Source organism: Branchiostoma belcheri, unplaced genomic scaffold (genome assembly GCF_001625305.1).
Source record: "Branchiostoma belcheri isolate BF01 breed outbred unplaced genomic scaffold, Haploidv18h27 scaffold103, whole genome shotgun sequence".
Lineage (NCBI taxonomy): Eukaryota > Metazoa > Chordata > Leptocardii > Amphioxiformes > Branchiostomatidae > Branchiostoma > Branchiostoma belcheri.
The window spans coordinates 766,767-777,254 of NW_017802414.1; the positions used below are offsets into that span (position 1 = coordinate 766,767).

Sequence of the window (10,488 nt, forward strand, 5' to 3'; positions counted from 1 at the left end):
CTGACTACTAATGTGCGGTAACACAAAACACAGACACACAGACAGGCCAAAAACAATACCTTCATTATTCATGGAGGTTATAATAACAACTAGAGTTCGACAATCTCATACCTCCATGACATGTTTAGTGCTTTCGTAAAGCTTATGCATAGTGATGATCACATAAATGGCTTACATTTACAATCCTGCTCACTAGCAAAATTTTTATACAAATTATTCACATAGCCCCTACCTAGTAACATACAACACACTGGTGAAATCCTTACCATTTAACATGGACAACGTATGATATTGTTGGTTATATGCAAGTATGACCTCTGACCTTTTGCCAACTCATGTTTGCCATCCAAGCTGACGAATTATACATTTTTTACTGCCAATATGCAAATTATAAGAGACCATTTCCATATATTATAGTCATTTTGATCATATTCTCCGCCCAATGACAGGGTTATCTTAAGAAATAAGGCTATTCTAGCATTTCCTCATAAATTATGCAAATGAGGTCCTGATTTGAATAAATTATGTTTAGTGATGTTCGCCTTAATTGAACTTCCAAGTATGGCAAGTGTTCAATTCACAGCAGTTACCACCATAAAACTGTACCAATTTGCCATTAATTATGCAAATTAGGTCTTCATTTACATAATCAATATCTACCAATGATCTTGTTGTTCTCAATTACATATGTCTAAAGTGTTTCATAGCCCTAATATGGAATACAGCAGATTTATAGAATTTCCTCATTAATTATGAAAATTAGATCCTGATTTGCATAATTGTATTTTAACCATGTCAAGCATCATTTCAGCTACCTACATACCAAAAATCATGACGATCCATCAAACAGTTGTTCAGTTATCCTCTCTCGAATATTTTCAAAGAAACCATCCTGCAGTTCCAGAACAAGCCGCTAGGGGGCCCAAACTCACGTGACTTCTTCCCAAGCACGAGAGCTACCTATCATCCAAATTTCATGACCCTAGCATGTCCAGATCGCGAGATATCAAAACCGGAAATTGCGCTGCAGTACCAAGGGAAGCCACTAGGGGCCCAAAATCTAATCATTTCCAGTTTTCGTCACACCCTACCAACACACCAAGTACGAAACCAATCCATCCAGGCGTTCTTGAGTTATCTTGTTGACCAACAGACGGACGGACAGACGGACGGACAGATAAACGCAACTGAAAATATAACCTCCATGGCACATTTCATGGAGGTAATAACAACAACATATACAATTATTCTAATAAATACATTTTACATACCGTGCATCAAGTTTAAACCTTCGTTTAGCGAAGTGTAAATGTCCTGAACTCAGTGTTCTCAACAACCACATCTGCACACAGGGATGCACCTGCTGCCCATATGAGCTCCTGGCCCAAATAAGGCCGTGTTTATGTGAAGTCACCCAATGCGCTTTACTTGTGGTTTACCCCAAAGCCGGTTTCAAGTGGCTCCATCTGAACGCTCCTAAATCACATTGAAAGCGCCTCGATCCCAAACCAATTTGGTTTCGAATCGGTTTTCCCGCAGCGCAATTTGCGTCTGAACGCAATGTGATTTCAATGTGACTTCTCCTGGTCATGGATTACGGGGTGATATTTCTTTATTTATATGCAGTACCAACTTTTACGAGGTAGCAACTTAAAGAGCAGTAATGGTCAATTAATGTGTCCGTTCTAGGACGAGCTTTACCGCCTCTGGCGGGACCACGTCGGTATTCAGCCGAGATACGCTGGGAGGGGGGCATCAGCAAGCAGGTCGTTGACCTCTGACATTCCTAACACGCCACCTTGCGTGTCTTCATCAAACAACAATAAATGCAGCGAATAATTGTGAAACACGCTACTAAACATGCTTTTTAATAAAATATGAGCACCCATCACCTTAAATCGATAATTAGATTTTTATATACCTGTTTAAAAATCAGCTTTACATGATTTAAAATTCTGAGGGCAACAAGAACAATATATCCCTCTGCCAGACATATTCCACTAGAAACAAATAAAACATTTATCATATGCCACACATACTTAATTTTATGTATGGCATCCTCTGAAGACACCTATTGCGCGGGGGCGAAAAAAGAAAAGTCTAGGCAAAAATGCAGCCAAATAACAAAGCTGGAATACAAGGCTGGTATTGTTAATTGCAGTAGCATACAGCGACGCTGACGATAAGCCGACACATGCTGGCCTTTTGCCGCATTTTTGAGTAGGCACTGTGCTGATCTGTTGTGTTTCGTGGAGCTTCAAGAGCCCCGGTGTCATCTTCTGTAATCATCACCGGCACCCTATTGTCGCTGGCTACCCTGGACTAAGAAGGATGGCATCTAGGCCAGAGCCTCGAAGGGGGTGGTTTCTTTCTTTGTACAGGCGAAAATCAATGCACGCGAGGATGCCATCCATAACATCAAGTCGGTGTGCCTTAAGTTTTAAAGATATGTAAACATTATTGTAAATGAAACAAATTGGAACTAAAAAAGTACTGACCAAATCCTAACCAATTTAAAATTTTAAAACAAATGAAGAAAAATTGCGAATATGACAAATTCTTACTAGAAAACAAGATATTGAAAGTATATAAAAGAATTACAAATGTAGCGGGAGATATTAAACCGACATGTAAATAGGCAGATAGCAAAGGTACATTAATCATAAATGTTGTAATCAATTTGAACAGGAACCATAAACGGATGAGGGCGGATATCATAACAAAGCAAACAATTGACTACGCCTGGTGTCATATTGTCATAATTACAACCACATCTTGTGGGGAAATAAGCGCAGAGTTAGTCTACCCAGAAATAGAAGAAAGGCAGTTTGCAGATAGAGCCATACATGAGAACCTAACGCTCATCTATACAACTATATTCGGTAAATATCCTTTTGTTATTGAAGATAATTACTCTTTTCACTACCTCTTGTTATTGCCAGACTTATCTTGATTGAATATTTAAAAATATTCAATCACATTAATATTAGCTACTGATATAATTTAGATTGTCTATAGTCTTGCCATAACTCATTATATGTTAATACTGTAGTTACATAAATCGCAGATTCTAAAAGCAAATTCTAAATTTCGATCAGGATCTCTACCGGCTAATCGGAGAATATTTAAACCTCGTCCAGGCATTGTATGTGTATCGTTGTTATACATGTATACCAACCTAATTAAATGGACGTTCAACACTGCACAAATTTGTTTGCTTAGAGAAAGCTGGTAGCGTCCATGTATAAGGCTGACAATCAAAAGATTTATTTTTTTTATTGTATGGTTTATCTTATTTCGTCGTGACCGTTTAACATCAAAGCACTCGAAAAGAAATTAGAACATGGCCACTACCCCTCAGCCAATGAGAGCCCTTCATTTTCTGTGTCTATATCCCCATAGTGCAAAAAAAGTGTTGTACTATCTAAAAAAGTGTGGTACTAACTGAAAGGTGTGGTACTAAAACTCATTTGCATAAAATTAGTACCACACTTTTCAGTTAGTACAACACTTTTTGAATATAATTGAAACCAGGCCCCCCCTCTGTGCAGGCTAATCACCAAAAAAGACCAGCTTTCTCGGAGTTGTTTGGCTATCCATCTGACCTGATTGACGACCTAGCAGTCGTCAATCAGGTCAGATGGACAGCCAAACAACTCCTTGAAACAGGCAAAAAGTGACACTAAACAAAGCTTTAAAAGGAAAATCAAGACAAATTTTGATATTGAATAAGTTTGAAAGATAACTTCGGGGAAATGGCCATGTTCTAAGTCAGATAGACCATGGGCTTGGGCTCGTTTACTGGGATATAGTGTTGCCCACCCACTCGGGGACTACCTGACACCCTCGGCTACCGCCTCGGGAGTCAGGCAGTCCCCTTGTGGGCAGAGCAACACTATATCCCAGTAAACTCGCCTGGCCCATGGTCTATCTATTACATAGAACCGTACATTTTAGAGGCCTCTGTCCGGGGAAATATCATGTATACAACGTAACTCAATGATTTCTAGTCTCAAAGTTAGATTTACGCTGGCGTCAAGCAACAGATGGAAAGCTTGAATATACTTTTAAAAAATGTAGAGGAATGTTTCATTGGGAGACTTTTGTACACGGAAAATTCTACGTCGACGTTGCAAATTTTACAAGGAGTTATGAATGAGATGAAAATTGTGTATGTAAAATACGTTACGAGTTTCAGGGTATATGACGGTGCCCTTTTTTGTACAGAAAACAAAATAGTAGGAACAGAATTCTTAAAGACTGGGTGGAAAGTCTGATGTACCAGTCGGACAGGTAAAAATTGTACGTTGTTATAAATGAATGTGTTAGGCCTGAGACTGTATTATTACATTTCTCCAATTTTCTAGTTCGGGTACATAATTGACTTTTCGGTTAGTCGGCTGTAGTTCATTTGACCTCCGCAGGGCGAGTTAAAAAGTGGGTGTCAAAAACTGATACGTCGACAGAAAGTTCTAATGTTGAATTTAACCCTCAACAGTACACCTTCCCGGACTGATTAATCTGTACACCTGGGGTCCGCGCGGACCCCAGAGCAGTTTTTTGCTAATTTTTAGAAATTATCAACATGCTACCAGCTCAATTGTTTTGCAAACTGATGTGGGAACCTCTGTGTCCACATTACATACAAAAATCATCTTGAACTTTTTCTATTTTTTGGTGAAGAAAAGAAGACAAGAAGAAATACCCGATTTTTTTACCCATTTCAGACTGAAGGGGCTTTTGAGGCCCAGCTTTGATCTCAGATAGCGGCTAAACGGCTTGCGCTAGAAGTATCAAATTTGGAGACCTTTCCTAAAATGTCTCTGGAAAAAAGTTCATATTAGTTTTATACTAGTAAGTTGATGTTTTTTTTGTGTTGCCATGGCAACGGGTATTTTTTTTAAATAGAAGTAATTTTGGTTTAAACATAAAAATTTTCTGAGTTTTATATGAAATTACACTTCTTTTCCAACATTAATAACATCTTACATAATTAAATATAAGTTGAATCATTTAATATGCATGGAATATGCTAATTTGATGACGTCATTGGTCAAAATCCAATATGGCGGACTATATATTATTAGCCCTGACGTCATATGACGTCATAATTACACCAAAGTTGTTAAAATTTAATTCTATTACTACACCATTCTCTGAAAACTTGGTAGACATACGATGAATGCATAAAAACATATAAAAACGGAAATAAGGTAATGTATAAGAACGCCAGTGTATCCATTATGATCGAAAGCCGGCTGGGGTCCGCGCGGACCCCAAAGGAAAATCAGATATAATTTTTTTTTTATAAATGGTAGAAACGGAGTTTTCTGCACTGTATTGAGGGACAACTTTGTGGGTGACAATTACCTAAAATTTCAGAAAAAAATCTTTAGAAACAAAAAAAAAATTACAGAATATATAGTGCTGGGGTCCGCGCGGACCCCAGGTGTACTGTTTAGGGTTAATCGGAGATAGAAGAAAGATAAAGGAGTTTACATATAGAGTCATACTTGTACAACCAAATTCTCCTCCCCAAAACAGCAACGGTACTGTTTTCCGTTTTGTATAATTATGCATAAACGACCTTGAGGTCCTTAGCGTTAGAATCCCTGTGTACAGCTACCTTGAAACCAGTTCGGCAAGTTTTAAACGTGATTGGATCATGTACGCTGTTGCTGTAACTATTTGAGGTTTAAATTTAGATCTGTCTAGTTAGACTTTGACTAAAGTTAAAGTTAGCGGAGAGTGCCAAAGACTGCTGCACAAAATCTACAGAACAGGTACTTGTTTTGGACATGGAATCGGTTTCCAATGATATAGTAGATGTGGATTTAAGCGACATAACTCCAACGGCAAATATGGATCGGTGTACATGTTTTTTGGCAACCAGGTTACTGTGGTCAAGTTTTAAAGCGTGTCTTGGGGGTCCCAACATCACTGCATTGGACCTTTTGTGTTTGTCGTTTTTCTTGTTACCAAAATAAGGCGGGTATGTTAATGGATGTTCATGACTTTTAATAGGCAAGTTGCGTACTTCTGACAAGACAACAGTGCACATTTTGTGTTTGTTTGTTTGTCTGTTTGTTTATTTTAATTTGTCTGTTTGTTAGTAGCAGTTTAATTTTCCATATGAGCAATTGTCTGGATTGTGGGGCTCCAAGTGGCTTGCCTTTTCTGGAAAAAATGTTGAGGTTGCAGTTTGTGCTCCTTAATCTAGGTCAACGACCTTCTTGCCCTGGTAGACCAGCTCTGATGACCCTGAGTGATATACACACAATACTTTTCAAGCGGAGGTTTGGGCTTTGGATAATTTTGGCGTGTTGTATGCTTTTGATCGGGTTTTCTTTTTGTACCGGTATCTTTTTAGTGCTAGCCAAACAAAAAGACACCGGTAAACCCCCTGTTTGGGGTGGCCCCCCCAAAAAACAAGTACAAAAAGCGAAAGACCAATTATTGGGTCCTGGCCCGTCAGAAAGACGTTTACTTTAAGCAGGCTAAGAAAACAAAACTCTCTTGCTTTGAAAACAGCTTAGACTTAGACACAAATTTACCGACATAGCACAGTACCTGAGGAAACAATACTACTGTATCGAAATTGAAACAAAGAATAGACAGCAAGAGAAGGGACCATGAAAGAAGGTAACCATTCTGGACAGAACACGCAGATGGTTCGAACGAGGAGTTAAGGAAGCTGGACACATCAGGTCCCGCTCCCCATCCCTCATCTGTGACCAAGGACGCCACAGGCTCCCATAACACGTAGTCCAAACAATGATTATTAAGTTGACAAAAATTAGAAGACCATCACATTGCGTTATTACTTTTAGGATGCATGCTATACATGTAGTCAAATTATAGTTGTTCAACAAAACATACCAAGCAGAAGCATAATATAATTCCACTTAGGTCAACAAGAATGTCTTCAGAGCCAAACAAAGAGCCGTTTGATGACGAGTTTAAGACTGCCCGAGAATATCTGGACTATTTCTATTCCGACTTGATGACCAAAGGCCATGTGGACGAAGGATTGGCCATGCCGTGGATCTTGGAACAATTTCATGGGACCTTCAGTAAAGGTGCTCTCTTAGTCTAAAACAAGGCCATGTTGATTTGATTAGATGACATCCTCTGGGAACAATAATGAATTCCCTTTATAATAATAATTGTTTATTGATTGATCGATGAGTACAATCCCTAGCATGTTGCAGCGCAACTAAAAAAGTAGCGCTGAATTGTATGCTAGTGTTTAGAAACTTTAACTTTATTATGAGATCTAAGTGGTAATGAAGGTTTTAACAGGATACAGACGACAAGGCACATGGTATTGTACAGCAAATACTTTTTGCACGCTCGCAACAGTTTTAAGGGATACCAAAGAATGTCACCACTGAAGTAAAATCAACATGGCCTTAGTGAAGAAAAAAACATCAAAAAGTGACACATTTCATAGGAACGAACTATTCCAACATAACCAGTGTCAAAAAAAAAACAATAGCTTTTTGGGTCATTTAAATTAAAAGCAATATCTAAAAGAGGTATATACAAACGCATGTTAAATTATTATGTTAAGCCCTGGAGGAGTAAATTCATTATGTCCCATGCTACATTAGCTCAGTATGACTATTGTATTATTTTTTGCAATTGTTGTTGCAGACAGAGACTTCGGCAGAAGACTGTTAGACGTTGGATCAGGCCCGACAGTGTACCAGCTGATTAGCGCCAGCCGAGTTTGTCCAGAAATCATCTGCTCAGACATCCACAGGGTTATGCATTTTTTTTGTTATTTGCCAAATCATGCCCGAAGTCAAATTACATACCTCATAATGTGTCAAATAGTAAAAGACGAGCAAAATGGAATACAACTACTACCTATTGAACTAAAGCTACGTTTAACATTTAAAATGCAGGATAAGACTTCTATGAACTGTTTACCATTTTCTATAACGGTTTCGTATGGTGGTTTTGTGATTTACTTTCAATCCAAAGAGTTCTTTTTATCTTCTAAGCGGAAAAACGCGGCAAAATTGAGGTGCCTGAAATAATTTTTGTTGTTGTATAGTAAAGAAAAACTTGATAATAAGACAGTCTCCTTTCATTTGTACTGCATATGTGTATTAATGGGGCATCGATGTATTTTTGTCGTTTCTAACTACCCCATTAATCTCTAGCGGATGCGCATATATCCCCCACTCATATACAGATCGTTATGCAAATTAACTGTTATAGATAGTAGACCAGTATATATGAACATAGAGCTAAACACATTTATTTATAAAGAAAATATACCTTTTGTATTCAGAAAGTTTTTTTTTTATCTCACCTCTGGATTTCGATTTAAAGGAATATTTTATTTTTTTTTCATGATGAAATTTCAACATCTTAAGGGAGCCTTGGGGGAGATAATCAGCTGGAAGAATGGGGACCTGAACGCGTTTGACTGGACCGCTGCCATGAAGTATGTCTCTGGGTTAGAGGGCACGAGGTAGGAAGATAAATAGCATTTGTACAAAATTATGACGAGGTGACATATAAACTCGCGATTCAAAATGATGCTTTTAAATTGTTCATTTCTAATTGCAAACCGTGTGTAAAATGTATAGTAATTCCTTATCATATGGGGTGGACACCGTCGGGAGGTCAGTGTCATTTACCAATTAATCAATCAATCAATTAACCGATTAATTAATCAATCAATTAACCAATCAATCAATCAATCGACTAACCAATTGATCAATTAATCAAATAATCAATTAAATCAGTGAAAGCGTTTGCAAACGAAGGCTGAATTGTGCCATCTGTGTCATCTAATGAATGTTAGTGTGAATCCATAGCCATTAAGTATATATATTTGTGTACAAGTTGGGGTTCTCGCCAAGAACAACTACGAAATGCCATCAAGGACACCGTGGTGTGTGATGTGTTTAATGACAACCCCCTACATCCTGCTGTGTTCTCACCGTTCGATACCGTCATCTCTACATACTGTCTGGAGGGAACCAGCTGGGACAAGGGGAGGTAAAATTCTATAAATTTTCTATAAAAAATTAACTTTAGTTCACTTTGGTTTAAAATTGAAGTTTTGTCTTTCATTTTTCAATACTTCCTAAAAGGGTGCATTGTTTTGGATGGCGCTAATGTATGCTAGGTTTGCATGACTTTATAACTTAGTAGGCAGATATTCATTTTCTCTTGCAATAAATTAACAGAGTTTGCTCTGGATTCAATTATATGTATGGATGTATGAAACATAAACTATCATGATTCAATAGCAAAGTGTTCCACCATACAATAGCATGGAATCGTTGTAATATGTCTGTTTAAAGTTTCTTAAGTAGGCATGTTAAGTTTTGCGTAATTTTATTGAAATCTTTATAATTCAGAAATTGCTATTTCGTCAAGCTATATTACAATAAACCAGACAATATACGCACAAAAGTGATGTAGAAGTATGTATATTACATATTTTCGTTTTTTAGGTCCACCTACGCCAAAACAGTGCAGAACACCTGTAGCCTGTTGAAGCCAGGTGGTCATTTCATCTTACTGACGTACATCGGGGTCACCTATTATGTTCTACATGGCAAGAAGTACTCTGATACTCTCTTCCTCGACACCGAGTTCGTGCTCAAGAGCCTGTCTGAAGCACGAATCACGGTTTTGGAGACGTCTGTGCACAAAACTCCCGAGCGGGAGGAATGCATGTTTAGTGATGTAAAGAGCATCATGTATGTTGTGGGAAAGAAAACGGAGAAGAAGCAATAAAACAAACAAAATTAAGTAGCATCATGTGGAAAGGAAAACGAAGAGGAAGAAATGGATAATTAATTTAAAGAGCATCATGTATGTAGTAAACAAAAACAAAAGAAATTAATAATTAGTTTCAAGATAATTATGTGTGAAGAGGGAAAGAAGATAGAAATAATTACTATAATGTTTACCTTTTGCAAAAGGAAAACATAATCATTTTTAACCGTTTTTGCTTTGTTAAACTTTCTTCTACCTCTTCTTCTTCCTCTCCAAAGAAATAAGGTCAATGACCTGAACCAGACATCTGACACCATGGTAACTAGTGTCAGGTTACATCATTTTGCAATTTTATAGTAGAAGGGATTGAAAGTCCTGTCTTACTATACATACAATGTGAATATGTTTGAGTAAGAATTAACAGAGCAGACCATATGTGAAGGCAAACATGATGCATTTGCTTGTGTTGCACTTTTCCTGTTTATCTCATTACCTGGTTGTCTTACCTGTCGAATTCATTCATTCATTCCATCTGTAGTAGTTACCATTTAGCGGGTTGTGATTAGGCTTTACTAGAAGAATTTTCATGTTGTGGCCTCCAGACATGCAGACAACATTAGGTTTGACTTTGAGCTACGTCTACAGCCCACAAGATACTTTACTCTTCATACCAACTTGATGTCATTGGATAGATCTTCGTAAATGAAACTGAATTGTTTTTATTTGAACAAAATCAGACAT

At 37.7% G+C, this 10,488-nt stretch overlaps 1 protein-coding gene across 1 annotated transcript; it reads left to right on the plus strand.

Moving 5' to 3' along the window:
* The first annotated feature begins 2,785 nt into the window (after positions 1-2,785).
* LOC109475509 (nicotinamide N-methyltransferase-like) lies at positions 2,786-10,185 on the plus strand. Its single transcript, XM_019776150.1, has 6 exons — positions 2,786-2,882; positions 6,910-7,079; positions 7,657-7,766; positions 8,388-8,485; positions 8,863-9,018; positions 9,480-10,185. The coding sequence occupies exons 2-6, from the start codon at positions 6,920-6,922 to the stop codon at positions 9,763-9,765; spliced, it is 810 nt and encodes a 269-aa protein (XP_019631709.1). The 5' UTR covers positions 2,786-2,882; positions 6,910-6,919; the 3' UTR covers positions 9,766-10,185.
* Positions 10,186-10,488: the final 303 nt, after the last annotated feature.

What these genes read in the sequence shown, in the direction of transcription:
- LOC109475509 (XM_019776150.1), top strand. Translation starts at nt 6,920, where the DNA reads ATGTCTTCAGAGCCAAACAAAGAGCCGTTTGATGACGAGTTTAAGACT. An exon ending in TCTGGGTTAGAGGGCACGAG is followed by an intron (nt 8,486 to 8,862) that starts GTAGGAAGATAA and finishes TTTGTGTACAAG; the next exon opens with TTGGGGTTCTCGCCAAGAAC. An exon ending in ACCAGCTGGGACAAGGGGAG is followed by an intron (nt 9,019 to 9,479) that starts GTAAAATTCTAT and finishes TTCGTTTTTTAG; the next exon opens with GTCCACCTACGCCAAAACAG.